The sequence below is a fragment of the Electrophorus electricus genome, chromosome 17, assembly GCF_041902795.1.
Source record: "Electrophorus electricus isolate QZ-2024a chromosome 17, ASM4190279v1, whole genome shotgun sequence".
NCBI classification, from domain to species: Eukaryota; Metazoa; Chordata; class Actinopteri; order Gymnotiformes; family Gymnotidae; genus Electrophorus; species Electrophorus electricus.
Window position 1 is genome coordinate 18119926 of NC_137513.1, and position 22575 is coordinate 18142500.

Below are 22575 nucleotides of genomic sequence, written 5' to 3' on the forward strand. Positions count from 1 at the left end.
GAACTTGAAGTAATCAAGTTTCTTCAGGCATTAGAGGTAGTCTACTCAGCTACAAATTATGGACCCTTCAGGGGCTGTTCTATGCAGTTAGGAGCCTCTATGCAGCCATTATTAATGTGGCCACAGGTGCACTGTGGAAACAAAGACAGTAGAAACTGAACGATAACAGTTAGTGGTACTGAGAGGCACTGTAATAAATAATAATGAATTTGTTTACAGTATAATGCAGATAGTTTTAGAAGTTATTGTTTCTCCGTCCACGGGATCAGTCGTGTACTCTGTGGGAAAGATTAACTGAAGTGTGAGATATATATCAAGTGCTTTAGCTCAGAAGGCAGTTTGTTTTACATGAAGGCTACATGCCGTGACTTCTAATGACCTTCTTTCTGCTTACACAGCCATGTCATGTATAAATCTTTGCTGAACACTGTTACTTTGAAGGGTCTTAAGAGCCTAGGAACTTTCAAAGCCCAATATGTTAGAGTACAAATGATGCTAGAATACAAATAATATATACAAGACTAGAAACATTGCAACTGTACCTTCAAAACGTGTTCTTACACCTCAATGTTCTGTTCATGAATTTGCAAAAGTAATATCTATCAAGGTTTTTTGTCTGGTGTTTGGGCTATATATATATGCACTGTCTGTGTGGCGGGGGGTGTAAGACAGAGAGACTATAGATATGATTCTCTGTGTTTGTACTTCTGTCAGAATGTCATTAAATGTTCACACAGCATATTGAATACAAAGACAAAGATGTTTTTGTTTTTGAATCACAGTGCTTTGTCACATTATCATTATAGATTATATATTCGCTGTGATTTTTCATTCTACTTTTATTTCGTTTGTTGACATCAGAGGTATTTACCTCTGGATTTCAAATTCAAAATATGGCCTTAGATTTTATTAGCACTGGGATTTCACTTCTGCCATAGATCAGGTATTCGATATCACAACCCTGGATGTCCAGGTTCTTGTATAGGTTACAGATTTTGGCTACAGATTACTACAGGTTAGATTACTACAGGTTACAGATGTGGACAGTCATTAGCATTAACTGCATTAGCCCAGGAATGGGGATTAGATTTATGGTCAAGAGCTGAACACCTCTGGTCTAGACAAAGAGTAACACACAAAGTTTCCTGGTAATCACAAAGGTATTTTTTCTACAAACAAGATTTAAACATCATGTTTGTTAAATTACAGAGGAAGGGTGATAAAGACCTACCCTTGCCCAGTTACATAAATACTCTTTGCAACATTTCAGGAGACCTCTACCAGTACAACGCACCCACTAGCTAGACAGATCCTTCCATACAAGTATTTTTATTCAGCACTTTCAGTGAGATCCATTTCATTAAGTTGAGCCAGGCTCGCGGGGCCCCTAAAGCGTAAACAACATACCCTACTTAGACTCCAAATGGCAACAGAGGACGACAGTGTGAGGGAAAGTCTCAGCTGGGTTCCAGTCAGTGGAAAGCTGAGGCCTGGGGAATGCACTGATCTCTGCTTTTGTTCTTCGAGCTGACTGTAGTTTTCCGCTTTGCTCAGAGCCTCTGGGCACTGCAAGCCCGATCCATCCCGGCATCGTGGCGACGGTTAGAGCTGTGCTTTGGTGCTCATTCTGTCTGAAGTTTTCCTACTTTTCACTCAAAACTTTCCCTAAGCATCTGTGTTGAAGGGCAAAGAGACTATGCAAAATTAAGGGTTTGGATGACTTATGGATTAAGTTTCCTATTCAACTGGTCAGACTACTTTGGAATTTAAATGAAGTGTCCAATTAATTACTATTCATAGCTTGCTGGACATTTAAACATCTTATTAGCATGTCTATTTTGTCAGGATTAATGGAGGCATTGAGAGAACAATGTTGTTTTGCATAATGTTTTGCATAACCTGATTTGTAATTCATTGTTAGAAAACAGTTACAGCCTGTTTGTTAAAAACAAATGATAGTGTTGTATTTTCTTAGCAGAATACTTTTTATGCAGCTACTGTACAAAATATCTTATAATTAAGATATGAGAATGCTTGTCCTCTTGTGGAAGAGTTTTGCTAACATGCAGCATAGTTTAAAAGTACTGCTTAACAACTATAAAATCAATTACATTCCTATACAAGCCTGTTCTGTTTTGTGGACCTTCTGACAACAGTTGCCAAAGTTGTTTCCTTGGAACATTTTGTACGCTTTTTTTCAATTACAGAGAAAATTAGATAGCCATTCAGCTAAACAGGACTGCGAGTATAATGTTAAAAGTGCTGAATTTGTTAAAGTATGAGAGGATTGCAGTGAATAAGGTGTATACAAGTACATGGTCCCTTTTTTTTCAACAGCAAATATTCTCAGGATCAGTGTCTTATGTAATGAAGTTATTCCTTGCCTGTTTTTGGTGAAGGTGTTCTCATTGTTGAAGTCAGTAAGAGAAATGCATGATGGGTTACAACAGGGCCCTTGTTTTTTCCACAAGGCAGTTCTTTACTCCAGAGGCCAGGTCAAACTTCTAGTCTCATTTCTAAATATTGCTTCCCCAAACCTTTTTTATTGGTTTCTAATGTGGCGTGTTACACTCTCAGGAGGTTAGACCAGGCGTGAAACTCTCAGGAGGTTAGACCAGGTCATGATCAGTCAACAGGATGAACAATCATCTACTTGACAGCTGTTGATCAGGAGCATAGCAAGCCTGCTGTATGACTCCCTGTTCTTCTGTAAGGGGCTGTGAAATACCAGTTGCCAGTTTTGATCAGAATATCGTTTTGATGCATGAATCATGACGGTAAATTTAAACCTGTAAAGTAAAAAAAAAAAAGAAAGAAAAATGTGATAAACATCTGTCTGGCCCTAAACAGATGGGACCTGATGTTTGGGCACAAACGACAACCCCTTTTGTGTGGTGTCATCTGTATGCCTGTCAAACCCTTGTGAAGGGGCAGGTAAAGCTTTTAATATGCAGTAACCATCTGTTCGGCTGCTTTCACAGCCATTAGTTCATGTCAGGGATATAATCTGAACCTAAGCATAAGCTGCAGCTAAGATCTCCACAGGGACTCCAGCATGTTAGAAAGGTATCATACCTGCCAGGTGCAAGGTCAGCAGACCAGAATAAGCCATGCATAATAACACACACACACACACACACACACACACACACACACACACACACACACACACACACACACACACACACACACACTTGAATCTCTTCAAGATTCATGTTATTGTACTATGGCTATAAATATTCCATGAATAAAATGACTAAAAATGCTCAATTAAACAATACCAATAATCTATTTTTCAGTTTAATATTGAATGAGACAACATATCTGGGATAATGTAATATTTTCCAGTGTATGACACAAAAGATCCATGCATCCTAATTCTTTTAGGGCTGAGGCATCTCCATAGGGACAGCACCATACTGTGGGAGGTGCTTGGCCTTGGAGTAAAAGATCAGCATGCCCCGAGCCCTGAGCTTCACCAGGGACCGAGCAGCAAGACTCCTCCACGTTCACGGTTCCCCTAAGGGCTCGAATGATAGAAAAAGTGATTACGGAGCTTCCATCTTGCTGCAGGCACCTCATGACATGGAGAAAAATGGCAAGGCTCTGCCTTAAATGTCTCTGTCAGGAAACTGGTTTAAGGCCCGGTTGTTTGAACACGTTTTTGTTTTTTGTTTTTGTTTTTTTTACGAAAGAACACAGGCTTTGGCCATTGCAGTCACGCTGGTTTGTTTTGAGAAAGCCAATTTTGTGTAGCAGCTCAGAATATTTGGTAAATGTTAAATACAGTAATAGAAAATAATTTGATGTGCCTTGTGTGTATTCTGTAGCCTTTGCCCTCCCAGTAAGTCCTAGAACACCCAGTGGTTTTTCTGAAAGAAAGAATATAAAGAAGTCTCTAAAAGAAAGAAAAAGACAGAGCTGCTTCATTCATTTTATTCAGCATTAATCACTAAGGGACCGGCCCTTCTCCACAACTCCCTTTTGGAGATTTATCAGTCGCTTTGACTAAGCAGCGTCAAGGCTGTTCAGAATTAAAAACAGACTGAAACTTTTCTACTTCCCCTTAGGACCCATTTTGCTCAGTTGTGACATTTGTATGATGACTTAATATTGTTGTTTTGGGTCCCAGTATTAGTCAGAATTCCCAGTACTACCAATCTGTGATCAGAGCGTTGTATCTATGTGCATCCTGACCCTCATTCGCCTTCTAAAAGATGCAATCAACAGAATACATTCATTCAAGAAAAATGGGACTGAGATTTTTCATTAAGAAAGTGGTGTGGGCACACACACACACACACACACACACACACACACACACACACACACACACACACACACACACACACACACACACACACACACACACACACACACACACACACACGTACAATCATCATCTACAACAGGGGCATGGAAATAAAATCCTTTCAGTTTAATCTGTCACAGGCCTTCCAGACACGGACCTCAGTGATGACTTCCTTGAGGAAATCACAGTCCGAGAACCCATTAGAATTCATTCATAATTCACACACAGAACACACCGTTCCATTCTTTATAGTATGTTGTAGGCATGTTTTTTAACTGCCAAAGGAAAGCTCTGTCCTTATAATACTAAATGCATTATCACATACAAACTGTGGTAACACTGGAAGTCACCTACATTCATTGTGATTTGAATTGTGATCACTGTTTCCTCAGATTATAAGAATAGCAAAGTGTGTCTACCTTACATGAGGTCATTTACATCCCCTTAAAACATTTGATGACAATAATGTCGAACTGGTAGATTCTTTCCAACAAACTTAACACATTCAAATTACCCACAAATCATCCATCAGACTCCAGCTCTGAGAAGGTTTGGGTCACCACCCGGCAAGGCTTTTCCAGGACCCACAGGGAATTCCGCAACACCACTACCCAGACACAATTGAAGCTGCCTGCTGTCAGGCTAGTTGGCTCAGTGAGGATTAGCATCACCCTGCTTTAATTTGATAAGTCAATCACTGTAATCCCTTGTGATGATTGTTTATCAAAGAGACAGACGATAATATTTATGTTGGTTCTACTACAAGGTGCCATTTTCTAAAATTGACATATTAATCTTATGGTACAAGTTTGCATTAAAATTTTACAAGAAAAGAACTTTTTATTTATCATGCTAGTTGTTGACATTTTCAAGAACAATAGCTGTTTCTATCGCTCCATTTGTCCAGGAGCCTAGGAGCACTTTGTCTTTGTGCTTTCTGTCAGATTGTAGTCAAATTAATTGTGACATATATCTATTAAACAAACATTATAGCAGTCGATTGCAATTGTGTGATGACACTATTTCTATACATAGCCTATATCTGTGGAAACAGTGGCCATCACATGTATGTTCGTGAGATTATTTTATTAAAAATGACTGTTGGGATCTCATTACACAGAAAGTGCACAGGAGTCTATGTAAAATGTGTCTAAAAAAAAAAGATGTAACTCTTATGGCATCCCAAAGACTAGAAAGAGACACATGATGGACGTCAGTTTCCACTTGCTCAAATATCGTAGGGATATTTTTCCAGTAATGTTGATCAGTCTTACAAGATCTAATCTTTAACAAATCTTCACTGAAAATTTAAACATGATGGTGCTGTATTAAATAGCCATACTCTAGAGAAAATATGAAAAATTGGCAAATAAATAAAAACATCAAGGCATATATATATATAAAAAACTTTCTACAACTTGCCACATTCAAGAATAAAACCAAAACCCATTTCACCCTCACAATTTTCAGCAGAGCCAAACAGTCATATTGCACATCTCCATGAATGCATTGCTTCTGACATCCTGGCTTTAGCCAATTAATCTAGACTGTGGAGCCCGGTTTAGTTGAGTTGGTTCTTCTTCCAGGTCTTCTTCTCATCATCTTGGCAGATATTCCTGAGGCAGGCCTGTATGGTTGCTGGCCCTGAGGGCCTGGTCCACCGCACTAACATAACCATCGATCAGTCTCCTCATTTCAGGTGTGAAGGGATCAAAGGTAGGTCGATGGGCGCCCGAGCGCTTAAAGTTCCCATCTTTGTTGTTTTCGGCACAGAGGAGGCGCTCCTCACTGACACTGACGTTGAGAAAGGACGTGACGGAGCGGAGTGTGGGCACCAGGGACTCTTGCAGCTCCTCGTAGTGGACCACCAACAGCCTACGCCCAAAATGGAGCCAGTCCAGCACGTGGGACGCCCACCAGGACGCGTAGCTGCCCACAAACTCAGGCCAGTCTGCCGAGACACAGACACAGAAGGGTTCCCAATGGTCAGTAGGGATCCAGTGCAAAGGCAATATCTCCAGGTTAGAAACCTTAAAAGGGGTCTTTGATGTTTCTGATACTGTAGGACCCATTTCATTCACTACTTTATATGCTGAAAACAGGAAATTCAACAAAATGCCTGCTAAAAAACAGAAATATTAAGTAAAAGAATGTTCTTCTGTTATCTTTCAGTCATGCAAGCCATCCTTTCAGGCAGTGGTAGCTCATTGGTTAAAGTATTTGGTTTATAATTAGTAGATTGCAAGTTCAACTCTCACTATTGCCTTTGTTGGGTCCCTGAACAAGGCCATTATTCTTCAAGTTGTATTCATAATTAGTGCTTGCTTTTGATAAAAGTGTCAGCTAAATGATGTAAACTTTTGCAAGAAAATAATAATAGTGGTATATAAGATTATTTATTTTAACTTTAGTTTGCTCATATTATCCATTTAAATCTATATTCATTCATTAGGTTCTTAGCTGTCTTTAATGAAATTGTGCAGGCCATATAAATTGGCTTACTGCCTTTCACATTATGGAGAGCTCACACCATTTTTCTAGGTCAGATATGATTTTAGCTATGTGGTGTACATCCATGGTATCCTCTTGTCAAATGGACATTGAAAGAAGGCCATGTAATGGTGATACCTTTGCTCTTCCAGTGCTGGTCTGAGGCATAGCCAAGGTGTCCTGCACATTTACGGTTGAACTCTGCCATGAGAGAGCGGTAGGGGTTTCTTATGAGCAGGATGGCTGAGTCGTATATCTCCATGTCGCGCCTGCCACTCTCGTGTGTCTTCACGCAGATGGTGCGTCCACTCTTCCAGTAATCCTTTTCGCCCTTGAAGCCTGCACAGAAGGAGGGAATGTGAGCTTAGGATGCCGAGCCAACACCATGTGGGGAATGTTCAGACCAAACGTGCACACACACGCACACACACACACACACACACACACACACACACACACACTCACACACACACAGACATTTGAAATAATAGAACAAATGTCTAGGGTTGAATATGTCCTTTCCCTCACTCCATGTCAGGCTAGTGATGGATTTGGAGAAACTGACTTTCAAGGTGGTCAAATTCCTTAATGAAAACATATGCCTTGTTTTATGTAAAGGTTTTGATCCAAAAGTATAAAGTTTGGAGCGTGAAAGTGAGTTGAAGGTTAGTTCATTCAGACAAACCAGACATTAAAAGAGTGAGTATGAGGAAGCTGATGTGAAATAAATAGAAAACTGAAGTGGAAGTCTGAAGAGAAGCATAGTGATGGAAACAAAATCCATAATGGAGCCCTTCTGCAATGTCAAACAGACGGACTTGTAAATTTGACTATAAATCAACGTAAACCACTTATTTCTGATCAGTAAGTTGAATAAACACATGTTTTGCAGGGTTTCCCTAAATGTTTAATGCTTTAAAAGATTAAGGGACCTCTTCTGGAGCCACTTCTGAAGTGGAAGGACAATTACTTCCCTACAGCCTGTAGCCCACACTGAAAAAAACCCACATCAGATTCTCAGCTGATCCGACACACGTTCCACATGAATTATATGCTTTAAGAATGCCCTTTTTTTGCAAGTAGATGAGGAAATAGCAATCCCTGGTGATGACTGAGACAGTTTGACATACAGATAATGACAACGACACTTACCTCTGTTATAAAGGGTCCCATCAAAGTAGTAGCTGCCAGTGTAATATCCAGTGGCCAGCTCGATCAGATGCCTCACCCAAGTGTTGCCTGCCCCAGGGAAACTGGACAGCGCCACCAGCCAATTCGACTTGTCTGGCAGGAATCTCTTCTCAGTACATCTAGTGTCTAGAGAAGCACAGAATCAATAGAGAATGAGAAAGGTTATACCGCTTACTGTTCATTAGAATGAATTAATATGCGTGTCGCTGAAGCCAATATCAATTATATCTAAAATTAATAGCAACATTACAATTGATTTTACATGTCCGTGTAGGTTATAACATATATTATCAGAAGCAAATTATTTCAGTGGAAATCAGCTGAACTCTGGATACTGCTATTACCGTGCTAAAGACCTTTCCAAAGACTGTACTGCAGGCATGATTACAAATGCTTTGTGTAACCACAGAGCTGGGCCCTTACCTTGCACGGGTGTCTGGTAGACCTGGATGAAGGACTGGCAGGATTTAGGGCTTGGGCAGCTGTTGTTAACACAGGAGCAGTGTTCTTCGTCCAGGGGCTCATGGAGGGGGAAATTTGGAGTGGCATAGCCACAGAAACAGCCCAACCCACTCAGCATGGCTAAAGGGAACTCCTAGTGAGAGAACAAGTCTGCATTAACCTCACGACATGTGGTGTCCTCATACGAGGCCTGTGGCTTTAGTGTGAGAACGTTAATGTCTTTTCAAAAAAGAAACTGAAAGAAAATATTTTGGGTTTTGGGCTATGTGCTCAGCAGACAAGATTATATCCCACCACTTACAAAGGCCTATACTAAAATGAATCTGTACTTAACCTCTCTCTGTTTATTATGTAATTATTAGTTATTAATCTTATGGAATATATTATTTATTAATGCCTGTGAATTATTCAATAACTACATTGAAACAAAAATGAGAATTACAGTTACAAGCATGAGGAATGAGCACTCGGTGGTAGTTCTTTTCAGTGTAAGGGGTTCAACTAACAGTGTGGTTTCACTTTAAAGTTATTATGTTTTAACTTGTACTTGCCGAAATGGAGAGGCTTGGCATTTCAGTGTATCATTTCATCAACTCACATCTATTTTTGGATCTCGTTTAGTGATAGCATTTTCAAATGCTGCAATTAGTTTCTCGGTTGACAATCAATTGACCCTGCTGGAAGAACGTGAACAATGCAAGCCTGATAGAGGGGGGGGTCTACGATTACACTGCAATCACAGCATTCAAGAAGCATGCCAGATTGATTATGGCATGCATTGATTCTCTTAAGGGCCACATTAATGTTTAAACAAGCAGATTGTTTTCAGAAGACTGCGGCAAAAGTTTTATGCAAGGTATGCCAAGGAGAGTATTATCCAGTGCCAGGACCCCAGGAGAACTGGCCAATCAATGTTAATCTTCCATTGATATAAACAAAGGAAAAGTCTAGAGAGTGGGCAGGCAGCGGGAGAGCCGAGGATGCTGGGACAGGGAAGAGCAGAGGGGCAGACCTTTTCGGTGCACGCCTCAATGCAGGTCTGCGATGTAAGGTTGGGCGGAGACACACGGATTAACGATGCTGACGTAGCATTGTCTGGACTCCTGAAGCAACCGCGGTAACGAACGTTCCTGTCTGAAAGCAGAAAAAGGTGACAGAGGTCATTGAGTAACAGCATATTTTAGGTAAAATAATTGCACCAATCATTAGTTCACACTGCATTTACTACTAACTGGGTCTGCTAGAAGATGAAAAGGCTATTCTGTTCTATGAGACTTGTGAACCATTTACATTTATGGAATTTAGCTGATGCTCTTTCCAAGGCAACTTACAATTATGACTGAATAAAACCCAAGCAACTAAGGGTTAAGGGCCTCGATTAGCAGCCCAACAGTGGCATCTTGGCAGTGGTGGGTCTTGAATTGGCAACATTCTGGTTACTAGTTACCTTAATCACAGAACTAGCACTTCACACTGATGCACATATTGTATGCTAACAGTGGGATGAGACAAGCTTACATGTAATAACGTTTGCGCTAAGCAATATGATTATAGAGGTAACATTCCTCAGAAGTGCTTAGGCAGTACAACATAGAGACACACAGAAGGCACAGCTACATATCTGCAACAGTGGGACCACAGCTGTTGCTTAATTAGCTGCTTTCAGGGGCAAAACAGATATGCAAAAAAAAAAAGTAAAAACGAGAAAGGGAAGGAAAAATAGGTATACGAAAGCTTACAATTCTGTGCAGCCATTTAAACCTCCATGCAGCCATCATCCAACCTGCAATGTCAACAGTCTGTTCTCGAGTGCTGTTCTCAAGAACCAAGGGAGAGGTTGGCACGCACTGGGCCCTGTCTCACTCATCTTCAAGAGTGCGGGCCCATTCAATCATGGCCACTGCAGAGTCATTAACTAGCACGTGTCGGCTTTCCGCTGGGACACTGGAACTCTCCGTTGCCACAGAGCCTGAAGGGCTTCGACCACCTCTCCAAACAAAGCGAAGAGGCACTGCACCCTCAAATGGACTGGAACACGCTTTGATCCTCTAAAGGCCAGAAAGATGACACAGCTGCACAAAACCATCAAACATGGGGCTTTTGAAGCCCCGGGTACACAACGACTAGGAGTTCAGGGATTTTGCCCGGAGACAGCAGGGATAACGTCTGTAGATGTTCAAAGTGACCACAGGAAGACTTGTGCACTGTGATGGATTCAATGAACAACCGTTTTTTTTTTTTCTATTATTTTGTAGGATGTCATTAGTAAAAAGATTACATAAGAAAAGCAAACATTTCAAACTAGATTGATGGAAAGAATTTCTGCTCTGAAGTATACTATAGAATAGCAGTTATTTTTGATTGATCCTTTGTGGTTACTTTGTTAACAGGCATATGCATAAATGTATATGGATAATGCACAGATTAAATAAAGCAGAATATAAATAAGGAACTAGAAAAAAATGGGATGGCAATGTCTTTTCACAGTTTGTATGATTTATTCATAAATAGTGAATAATCCTCTCTATTTAGGGCATAAAATATGCTCTGGAGTTGTAATGATTGGATGTGAGAGTGCGTGTGAGGGGATGCAGCTGCTGTTGTGTTGGTCCGCTTCCAGCTGGCCCTCACCTGCTCTCGACCGGACGGCCGGAGGAGCCCGAGCCAGCAGCGTGTGTGTGGGGCTGGTGAAGCAGCCAGGGCCACGGGCATATGGCTATTCATAGAGCTGGAGCCTTGCCCTACATCACCTGCAGGACAAGCACCACAGAGCCAAGAGCACAGCAGTGTGCTGGGTGGGTGCATCTAGGCTATATTCTCAGCAAGTCAAAATGTGAGCATGAGTGTGCAGATTATGCATGCCTGCAAGTGTGTAGATTATGCATGCCTGCATGTGTGTAGATTATGCATGCCTGCATGTGTGTAGATTATGCATGCCTGCATGTGTGTAGATTATGCATGCCTGCATGTGTAGTTTATTCATGCCTGCATGTGCGCAAGTTATGCACACCTGCATGTATATAGATTATCCACACATGTATGTGTGTATATTATATATGCCTGTATGTGTGTGGGCAGAGGGAACCAAGATTGTTGTGCATGCCCTGTGGTGCTGCTGTGAAAATCCTTTAGAGACTTGTTTGAGAGCGAGCGAGAGAGAGAGAGAGAGAGAGAGAGAGAGAGAGAGAGAGAGAGTGTGTGTGTGTGTGTGTGTGCATGTGTGTGGGTGTGTGTCTGCATGTGTTTGTGTATGTGACTGGAGAACTGATGCTGTGCCAGACATCTGCCAGATGTTTTTGCAAGAAATCTTTCATGACAGATATGTTTGTTTGTGTGTGTGAGAGAGAGAGATAGAAAGAGAGCGAGAGTGCATGTGTGTGTGTGTGTGTGTGTGTGTATCTATGTGTGCCTGTGAGTGTGTGTGTATGTGTGTGCGTATGCCTGTGCGTCCCTTTGGCCATAACCAAGATGCAATGGCGATATAACTGCTGTTCTGGATCTCTCTGGCAAAGCCAGGAGTCTGTACTTACACCTCCTCTGGCCTGGAAGCACCTCCTCCACCTTGTAGACAGAAAGGCGAGCCACGCCCCCACACACAGAGCCCTTCTCCCCTTTGCAGTCCAAATTACATTCCTCCTCCTTCATTCGAGCACTGGTGACACGGTTACCACAGTAACATTCGGACCCATACTCCAGGCCGGCGTACTGGTACCCACTGTATGAATGAACAAGGAGCCAAATGAGATTCCACTGATTAAAACATTTGTCAGTTCTAGGATGGAACCAAAGTTTATTTACAGCTTCATTTACTCACAGATTTAACGCTTGTAAAATGTTACTGGCGAAAAATTAGCGGCAACCATACACACATCACACACATCCACTTATATTATTTATGAAGTCTGACCCTGAAAGAGCATGAAGGAACACACTTAACATGAAATAAAGAACATGTTTAGAAAAGTCAGGTATAGATTTTAAATGACTGCCTTTTAAATAACTTCAGCTATTACTTGCACAAGAAAATTCTACTTAGATATCAAGTTACCCATTGTGCCTCTGTCCTACAGGGACCAAAGCAAGGTTATCCATTCTCCTTGGCCTTTAAAGCATAAAGTTCTCCCTTTTAAATAACTTTAGCCATTACATTATTCGAATTATTGTAATAAAATAATATTATTAGATTCTACTTTAAATCCCATTTACATTTACATTAGATATCACAGCACAGTTAACGGTACTCTTTGCACCAATGTGAAAAGTAATTTGGAACTTCATTGCTACAAGTGGAGGAATCTGAAATGACAAAACAGCAATGTTCCTTGAGCATCAGTGCTGGTACTGCAGGCAAAGTCACCGTGTCACAGCTCAGAGTGAAAGGGGTGAAAGCCTTCCATGTAGCTTGAACACACTGACTAAGGATGCGGTGGTACAAGCCCCGCTGCCTTTCACACCCCAGCCGTGTCTGCAAGACGGCCGCCCGGAGGGGGATAATGGTCAGTTACCGACCGGGTCGTCGCACCAAACACCTGCTCTGCCACCTCGCTGGTGCCCAGTGCCGGCTGAAGCCTTTTTGTTGCGGCAGCTCTCTGCAGGGGGCAGCTCCAGGCCATCTGGCTTGCTCCGGAACAGCGGTGGCAGACACCTCCTGGCTGCCTGTGTTCACATCAACCGCTCAGACGTGTCGTGCACCAGCTCCTTGATGCATATCGCCCAGCGAGTTAGTTGATGTCTGCCTGCCAGCAATCCAATCCACCACCCCCTCCCCCCCAACACACACACACACACACACACACACACACACACACCCCACATCTCCACCCTCCTATCATGCCAGGCCCATGGTGATGTGCACCGAAAAGCCAAGATCCACCGCGTGATTTCTTTTGGAGCGTGCCCCTGTTGGACTCGAGGCATATTAGACTGAGCATCTCTGCAAACTGTTACCCTGATCCCTCCTCCTTCACCCTTCACCCCCCCCCCCCCATGCACTGCCCGCCCCATCCTGTTCGAAATATGGCGCTAACATATTGCTATGGCAACTTAAACAGTCATTCTCCCTGTGAATTAATGGCTGGGCCTGGGTGGCTGGCTCAGAGCAAACCACTGAGCTCACTGCTACCAGACAGGTATGGCCAGTGGTGTCTTCAGTGCCTGTAGCAGCTAGGGGCACATGAGGGGAGGCTCTTCACAAACACAGGCAAATCTGGGGCTTTCAAAGGCTGGCACTGACAGACTGCTTTTCTAGTCTTTTTACAGTAATTGCCACTACTGTCATCCACAAGCCATGATTCATTGTTCAGATAAAACTGCATATTTTCTTAGGTACATTTTCTTAAAACTATGTTTTATACATAATATAAAAAGTATATACATGTAAATTATACATATTATATGTACAATCTATAATACTAAATTATATATATATATAAATAATTACATTTATCTTGTACAGTTTACTCAAATCGTGTATGTAAACTGATGCCATAGATTTTATAGAATGTTACATATGCCATCCACTTTGCTTGAACAGTTTATTTATTAGAAAGACCATGTACGTGTACAGTTCAAGACGTTAGCCAATCTGTTGCCATGCACAGTGCGTTTTCGACATCCTTCATCTCTTCAGCAATGGCCAGTTTCTGCCAAGAACATCTGCCAAGAACGACCCACTATCCGTCTCATGGGGAATTAGTCTGTGGTCAGAAACACTCCAGTGATAAACATGGTGGTGGGTAGCTAACAAGTACTGCATGGCAACAGAAGGGCTATGGTCTGTAACAGCAGACCTATAAAATGCACCTATAAGAAAGGTGTACCTAATAACAATGACCAGGGAGTATATGTGCTAGGTCGACCTCAGGGTGGTGAGTGTAGTGTACTGGAACTGTATAAAGAGATGGCAACTCAAATAAGCCAAAGTGATCATTTTTTACTATGCAAGCCTCCTGACAGGAGAATCTGTGCAACACCAAACCAGACAGTCTGGAGACTGGTGTATATTATTCTCTCATAATGGACCTCATTCATGGATGAATCTAGAGCACTGAATGAGAATAGGTGCACTGTTATACATATTACAGATACTGTTTACGCCTGCGTAAAATTTCAACTATTTACCCACTAAAATTTCATATAAAAAAATTAACCATTGAAAAGGATTTTTGCTAAAATATATATCATCTAATGTTGCTTCAAAGTAAGTTGCCTTCAAAGTGAGTTAAAATCAAGAATTTAAGAGGAATTAATAAGAAAATCCCAAGTGCACTCTCTCAGACTAGACCTGACCTAGACTGGACATCTCCCCAGAGTAGTAGCGTCAGAAACATCAGCCAGAGTAAAAAACCAGGAGAATTCCACATTTTCTGCTCGGATATTTAAATGCCCCAAAAGACAGCAAATGTCATCATGTTATTAAATAAGCTCTGACACATTGTGGGCTAATTAAAGGGAGCAATCCTCAATAACCCAATTTCTCTGGTGGTCAATTAACTTTCAGCTGAGGAGCTGAAGCAGGTGTCGGCTCCTTCGCTACAGTCAGTGGAAGCACCTTTAACATCCTGGCTAACGGAAGGCAGACTCCAGACCTGTTCCCTTAATTGGTCCTGTTCCAAATCCCACAGTCCAGGAGGAGCCAGCTGGCACTGTGCTGCACACTGTGTGTTCGCATCCCTGAGCACTGTTTCACTGCTTCTTGATTTAAGTCGACTAGGAAAGGAGCCTCTAGCCAATATATAGGTCTCCCAGTGGCCTCAGAAGCAGGGAGTCTAGGTTTGTGTAGGATTATTATTTAATATTATTATTATTATTATTACCTTTCTGTACAGGTGTCCTGGCACAGGGTACTGGTCATTTTGCGGAAATCATAGAACACCATGCCCTTTAAGGCCCGGTCTCTGGCATCATCCGAAAAACAGCCTATGTAGGTGCCTTGTTGGACAAACAATTGACACAGACACACACAAATAGGAAGACTCAAAGTTACTGGTCAAACTATCATTAACTAAACCACTCAGTTACCCATCATCAGCTTTTAGGGGATTGAAGCTTTAACACCGGAGGTTTACCTTTGTGTCTGACATTTCTCTTCGGACTGACTCTCTCCGTCCTGGCCGTGTCTCGCTCGGACATGAGGCTATGGAACCAGCGACGGCGCAGGTGCCTGATCTCTTGGTTGCGTGACAACAGCCACTGGGGTCCAATCGCATCCTCCGCCTGACTCCCATGAGAGCCTTTCATGCTCAAATGAGGACCCACCCCACCGTACCTGGTCCCAAGGGCAGGGGCCACCAGGGAGCGAGGCGGCGGTGGAAGCGAGGGCAGCGAAAGGAGACCGCTGCCACTCCCTCGCTGATACACCACCAAACCGGACCGCTGCAGCAGGAGCACGCTTCCCGCCATGATGTAGGCCGCACCCAGAAACAGGAACAGCAGCTGGGTCCGTCGCAAGAAGCGCTGGAGTCTGTAGAAGGGCTTGGCCATCTTGCCCGTCTCTTAGAGTGGTAAAGGCAGGCACGGGCTTGGCTGCGTCTCTATGATGTCATGCTAGCATCGCGCTAACCTGCCTCAGGTAGCGCTGCTTTGATATTTCCACAAGGAGCCCTTATTTACATTCTGATTGAAAACAGACTGCCGTGAATCCTGCCTTGCACCACGCTGATGCACTGCTTCAGTGCAGCTGCATGTGCCCGTGTGAGGATTAAGTGAAAGCGACGTCGTCGTGCCCCATCTCTTGTTGACAGAAGTACCTGAGGCTTAGCATACTCTCCTTCAGACACGGAGGCTCAGGGAACCTGAAGTGAAAATAGAAAGCAGTTAGTTACAAGTCAAGGCACATCGTTTACTTTTTTTTTCCGTCCTCGGTGATAAACCTGAGAATTGGAGACCAGAGTTACAATATGGACGAGGCGTGTTCACACTTTTTCTCTGGTTGTATGTCTCCATTAAGGGTAGAGAAAGTATTGCCAGTTGAACTGCCCCCTCCGCTTTATTATCCCTTCCTTCTTTATGGAAAGAAATGGAATTTTCTGATGGGGATCCAACTTAGTGAAAGTTTCAGTGAAATTTATTGCTATTATTTAATATTTTCCTCCAAAAACAAAATATTACATAACAATTAAATCACAAAGTTTTGCTGACTGATGATAATTAACACTGGCATGCCGACTTTGAGAAACTCACTTGCGCAATGGCATTTCTTACAGTTGAGAATTACTTGCACAGCACTTCTCAAAGCTTAATCTGGTCATTATTTCAGCACCAAATGAGAGTGCTTGTTAGTTGGAAGACTTGATAAACAAACCTCGTAAGGGGCCTGGCTTTCTCCTCTTGAGAGCTGCACACAACTCTCTTTGGGGCCCATGTTTGCTTCTAGTGTGTACCATGTGAAATCTGCCTACCGAGGCCCCAATTGAGGCAAACATGCATCCTGTACTGATTAATTTTAAGAGCCAACAGCACAATATCCAGAATGTGCATGAATACGAATGTGCGCTCAGTCTCGCGCTTGACATGTGACGTGAAAAGCATTCAAGCCCACACAGACGGCAGAGAAGCTCAGAAATTTTCCATGGCTGCCAAGTAAATGTTTCTGCTGCTATTCATCCGGGTTTTCGTGCTGTATCTTCATTTGATTTCATTCCTCTTCCGCACTCTGAGGCAAGAACGCCAACATTTTATTTTAAGAGGGCGACAAAAAAAAATCTTCCCCGGGGATAATTGGTCCCTTTGCAATGTGGCGCACAAAGCCGCCTCCGCTGACTAAGACTCACTTTTGTCAGTTTAACCCCTAGCCCCTTGTTGCTGGGCCCAGTTCTGGCAAGGGGCCCAGATTTGCATAAAGGGTAAGGATGCAGTGGCGGGCGTTCTTGCCGACACCAGGGAAACCACAGGCAAAGGCCTGCTGAGAATGTCAATCAGCCTGGAGGCTCATTATCCCGCGGGGCGCTGAGCAGCCAGTGACTGGCGGCTGGTGGACTTTCCGTCACCGCCAGCGCAGACGTGGAGGCATGCTGCAAGCTTCTGACAGCTCTATTCCATCCAAAGACGGAGACGACCACGACATGCATGAAATCAAAATAGCCCAGTCGTCACCGGCATTCGGCTTTTGTTTAGCACTTTTTCAGCAGAAAACCCTCGATCTAAACACCAGTGTCCAAGTCTGAAATTTCATGCTAAGTAATTTACATCAGGGTGAACCATACAGTAGTGGCCTCTTTTTTTTTGTGCTTCTTAAAATTCTACAATGAATTTTAACTCATTATGTGGAAAGAAAAAGTATTCTTTTACCACAGCTTTAGATCAATGACCCTGAAAATTAAGTCAAATTAAAGCCCAAACAGAGAGGTTCTCTTCAGGTGTTTGGAAGTTGACAACTTTGTGGAATTGTGGCTGAGGTTATTAACACAGACCCATTTATAACAAAATCAGCCATCGGGAGGAGAACTGTTAATTAAAAGATGCCCTATATTAGAAAGTTAGTTATTTCACAAGCTATTAAAATTATGAGAAATATGAAAGCGTTCCTCATTACAGCAATATCTTCCCTCTAGCTGTATAGTTTCCCTGCTGGTAAACGATATTTAAGTCACAAAGAAACAAATACCAACTATTGCTGAGCCCAAGGCGGTTTTAGTCATTCAAACCTTCCAACAGGGGTTGTATTTTTATGTTGTTCTTTAGCTGGATATACAACAAAAGGAAAACAGTGCTGGACTCAACTGCAGTGTCCAGTGTTTGCTTCTTCCTGTCTTCTGCAGCAGGTTCCCCGCTGAGACTGCACGATTACTAGTGGGCAACAGCAGGGTGGCGCTGGGGGGTCTGCATCCATGTGCCCATTTGTCTTCACTTGTATACCAAATCTGCAAATGTAATACAATAACTGCAGCCAGAACCTGTGTCCCTGCAGAGCCGTTTATGTATCTGCATTGTACATGGGGTGGCCTGAATTTGATTGAGTGTTACACAACCAATTCTGCATTTACAGCAGCTAACAGTGGCTTTGCCATTGCTTGGTGTGAAGTATTGCTCCATAAAGATTTGCTGACATGAACCACATAATTTAACCTCAAAAAGGCGCATCGGCAAATTTCGAAAGCATCAAATTTAATACAGTTTTGGGGGAAATAATGATCCCTTAAGGAAAGCACAATTCATATCTATATGCTTCATGATCAAATTATGCAAACTGACTACAGCACAAAGGAAAAGCCTGTTTGTTCTCTGCAATGTGTTGTTAACACTGGGCTAGCTCGAGCGTGGTGCAGAGATACATACATAAGGCGTGTTCCTTAAGGGATGCTTATTTATATTGGGTTTCAAAACAGCCCTTTTTGGTAGAGTGATTGTTTTGTGTTTTATTGTATGCCACTACAAACCTTAATGAGAAGAGGGTTACACTGGAGATCATAATAAGTAACCAAGGCCTGTGATAGGCAGCACAGTGCTTATACATTCGTTTATAAAATTATTTTGCGTTTTTCTATGATGGAAAATAAATGAATGCCAAATCAGGCTTCGGTCCAGACAGAAATCACCTCGGTGCCATCGGAGATGTCAGTCACTCTCTTTCAGCTATCGTGAAGCCAACCTAGCCCTACATCTTAAAATTTGCTGCAAAAGGTGTAAATATATTCTTCAAGCCCTCTACTAGAGATGTGAGAATTGATTCTGCTTTTTTAAACGAGTGAGGAACGAACAGAGAGAACTGGGCCTAGACTGCCTACTAGATAAGGACTGTATGCATGCATGCTGCACAATTTACTGCACAACACAGTGCCACAGACACAGCTTCACAGTTTCAGCGAATGTTTTTCTTCATCTTTAAGGTTTTAGAACAGAGGCCCAGGCCTTATTTTGTGTGTTTTTGTTCTCCAGTAGAGACTCTTTCAGTGCCTGGACCACAGACACATGAGAGGTGACCTGTTGCACCCATGACATGTAGTAACCCAAATCTCTCTTTCCTCACTCAGAAAATCAGAGTAGGCCAAACTCTAACATCCAAGCATTACATTTCAGGAGATTTCAGTCACTTCCTGTCACTCACAGTTTTTAATCTGATTTGGAGACTTTTTTAAAATTCCCATATTAACAACCAGCAGTCAGACTCATTGTCTTGTTTGCATTTTAAATAATTGTTCTGCTAGCTGTACGGAAAAAAACTTCCACAGACATAATAGTTCACATTAATCTGAAGTACTGTAATTGCAAATCAGGCCATTCTGTGTGATGATGTAATTCTGCTCTTTCCAAGATCCTGATAGAGTCTGAGTTTAAATACTCACATCAAAGAGAATCAAGGAGGATCTTTCTGCTGTCACATCAGCACTTTATCTATTTCCTGTTACTTCCTAAGTGAAAGGCCAATCAAAGGAGTGTACTCTGTGATCGATGTGCCGCCTATATGGCAAATCCCACCAAGACACTGTATGAGAACACCCCCCCCCCACCCAAAGCCTGTGCTCCCTAACTGAGACTTCATTACGTATGCCCAACCTTTTAAATGCCAGACTTATTATTTAGTTATTAAGGGATATTACTCAGTACCTAGTGTGACGCAGGATGTAATATACTGGTATAAACTAGGATCCACTAGCATCTTGGATGGTAAGGGATTAAAGACATCTTTGAATAAATGATAAATATGGCTTTAGCACATCTGAGCTATTTTAAAGGCAGGTGAAATGTAGAATTTTTTTAAAAATCTACTGATTGATCTGTTTCCTTTTTCTTTTTTTTTTAAAGGTTCTTTGTATAAGAGCACTTCTATCTTACAGCACAGCACATCCGCAGGAGACCAGTTTGAATCATTTTGGTAATCATGAACCCATGAACACAAAAACTGTTAAGCACAACAGACTAGAAGGACCAATGCCAACGTTCCGTTCCACTCCAGCTGACTGCTAACGCCGCTGTGATTACACTGAAGGGCTGTGATTAACCATGAGATCCCACAACTCCTGAATGTGCTGCACATCATAAAGCACAAGAACGTGGGATTTATAGGCTTATTAACCTAACATTTCCGATGCACACCTTATGTGCAAGGCCCAGGCCCGCAGCATAGTACGCTCAGATTTCCATGCAATGGGGAGTAGTTTTCCACCTTAAAGGCTACACATAGTGACTGCAGTGTGCATCTGCTGGGGCAGTCTGCAGTAGGCGTGGCCCTTATACCTGACCCATGTCAAATAAGCTTTGCTTCACCGGGCCATAGCCAGCACTTACTACACCCTGAAGGCCCAGTGGGAGGCCAGCTGATCTGCAGCAAAGCTATGCATTAAAATTTTGCTACGAATACACTATCTCCTATTATTTATGTTTCATGTTGCCTGGGTCACATTTACATTTGCAGATTTACGGCAGGGTCATAAAGGAGCCGCTATAAGTAAAATCTGCTCGATAAATGCCTACTGAAATCATTGCAAACACCAGCCCATGGACACTATTTTATTGGCCACTAAACCCAAATGGAAGTACACACAAAACCAAGCTGACATGGGAGACTATAGCAACAGACTCAGCTGAGAGGGTACTCTGCAGTACCACCTGGGGAAATGCACAGGCACACACACACACACACACACACACACACACACACACACACACACACACACACACACACACACACACACACACACAACATGCACAAGAACACGCCTTACATGCATAGATGTGGCTATGTGCATGTGCATAGATTTTAATTAGTCCCTACTGCATATTAAGTAGATTGATTATTCATTATTCATTTCTTGCTCCATTTCTGCAACTTCACCTTCACCTTAATTGCCCAGATAGAAAAGTTTTAAAAAATGCAAAGCAAAAGCTATTTATATTCATTCATGGCTGTGGGTTTTGCTCGGAAGACATTGCTCTGAACAGTACAATGACTATGAGGTCTTTCTCTCTCTTGCTCTGCATAAACCAACATGAACCTACTTATGGCAAGCTTTAGTGGCCAAAGAGAGAAACCACCAAGCTAGCTGGTGTCCTAGAGTAATCACATCTCCAGTTGAAAGAGGATTTTCAATGGAGAGTCCTCGCTGAGACACTGAGAGAGTAATTTGGTCCAAGACTAAACTTAATCTGTCTGGTAAAGCATCCCCACTGACTGTCTAACAGCAAAATAAAAACCTTGTTATATTTCAACCATATCTTAGCTACAATCACTACAATAGACACTTGCAAGATGCCATATCCTCCATTCTGAGAATGACATTAGGTTTTCATATAAGATGTCATGAACAATGAAGCCAAGAGTTCTCCTTTTTGCCCTGTTAGAGTCTGAGAACTGAGTGAAAGCACAACACTGTACCCCACGCACTGAGCTCAAGAATCAGAGCTGCAGTCAGCTCTCCTGTCAACATGAATTATTTACATCAACTTTTAGTGTGAGAATCAAGTCCATTATAGTGTTTGTTGTCCAAGCCAGAAACAAATCACATATAGAAAAAAGAAAGTGCTTGCTCTAACAGTCATGCCATTCATTATAATAGACAAACCTGATTTAATTCAGGATTCAGTAATTATTCATAGGTGCACATATAACCAAGACTTAATAAAAATAGTGCCCAGACGCTGATGAACATTTTTCACATACAGATGTTGGTTTCAGAAAAGCTTCTACACACAAGTAGGTTTAAAATGATTTTTTTTTTTCCTGTTACTGTGTTAGCGGCTAGCGAATGCACTACGCATGATGCACTACACATCCTGTGAGCATTAAATATGTTATAATTTGCAGTGCCTGCATCTCTCATGGCGATTTTCCTTAAGAGTGGGGGCTGGGGGGGATGGTGTTGGTAAGCTGTTGAAAGGTCAACTGTGACAAACGATTTTGATTAACACTAAGCATGGGGGTAAAACCTGATTTCTTGACAGCCGTCTTGTAGTAAACCTATTACTGAAAAATAGGTTAAAAGCTGAAAAATAAAGGATATAGTAGCAATTTTAGTGTATATTCACGTAAATTCACAAGACATTTCTGAATACCATCCACAGGCATATTCACAGAAGTCTTAATACTCACAGAAACAACAACAACAAAAAAATCGGCGTTCGTTTTGTTTATTGCTGATATAAGTGCTACCAAAAAATACCTCTTTTTGTGCAAGTTATTTTTG

At 42.2% G+C, this 22575-nt stretch overlaps 1 protein-coding gene across 3 annotated transcripts in view; it reads right to left on the minus strand.

Moving 5' to 3' along the window:
• Positions 1-4290: 4290 nt before the first annotated feature.
• The window catches only part of wscd1a (WSC domain containing 1a), a 19285-nt gene continuing 1000 nt past the window's right edge, over positions 4291-22575 (minus strand). Inside the window, exons 1-9 of one of the 3 annotated variants that reach the window (XM_027024326.3) lie at positions 18176-18263; positions 15523-16248; positions 15271-15385; positions 11986-12170; positions 9468-9589; positions 8417-8588; positions 7955-8119; positions 6941-7141; positions 4291-6263 (exon numbers count right to left, since the gene is read on the minus strand). In XM_027024326.3, coding sequence (XP_026880127.2) covers positions 5911-6263; positions 6941-7141; positions 7955-8119; positions 8417-8588; positions 9468-9589; positions 11986-12170; positions 15271-15385; positions 15523-15937 — 1728 coding nt within the window. In that variant the 5' untranslated portion in view covers positions 15938-16248; positions 18176-18263 and the 3' untranslated portion in view covers positions 4291-5910. Of the gene's footprint in view, positions 6264-6940; positions 7142-7954; positions 8120-8416; positions 8589-9467; positions 9590-11985; positions 12171-15270; positions 15386-15522; positions 16249-18175; positions 18264-22575 lie in introns of those variants that run through there. The other 2 variants (XM_027024325.3, XM_081700489.1) reach the window with 2 other exon arrangements.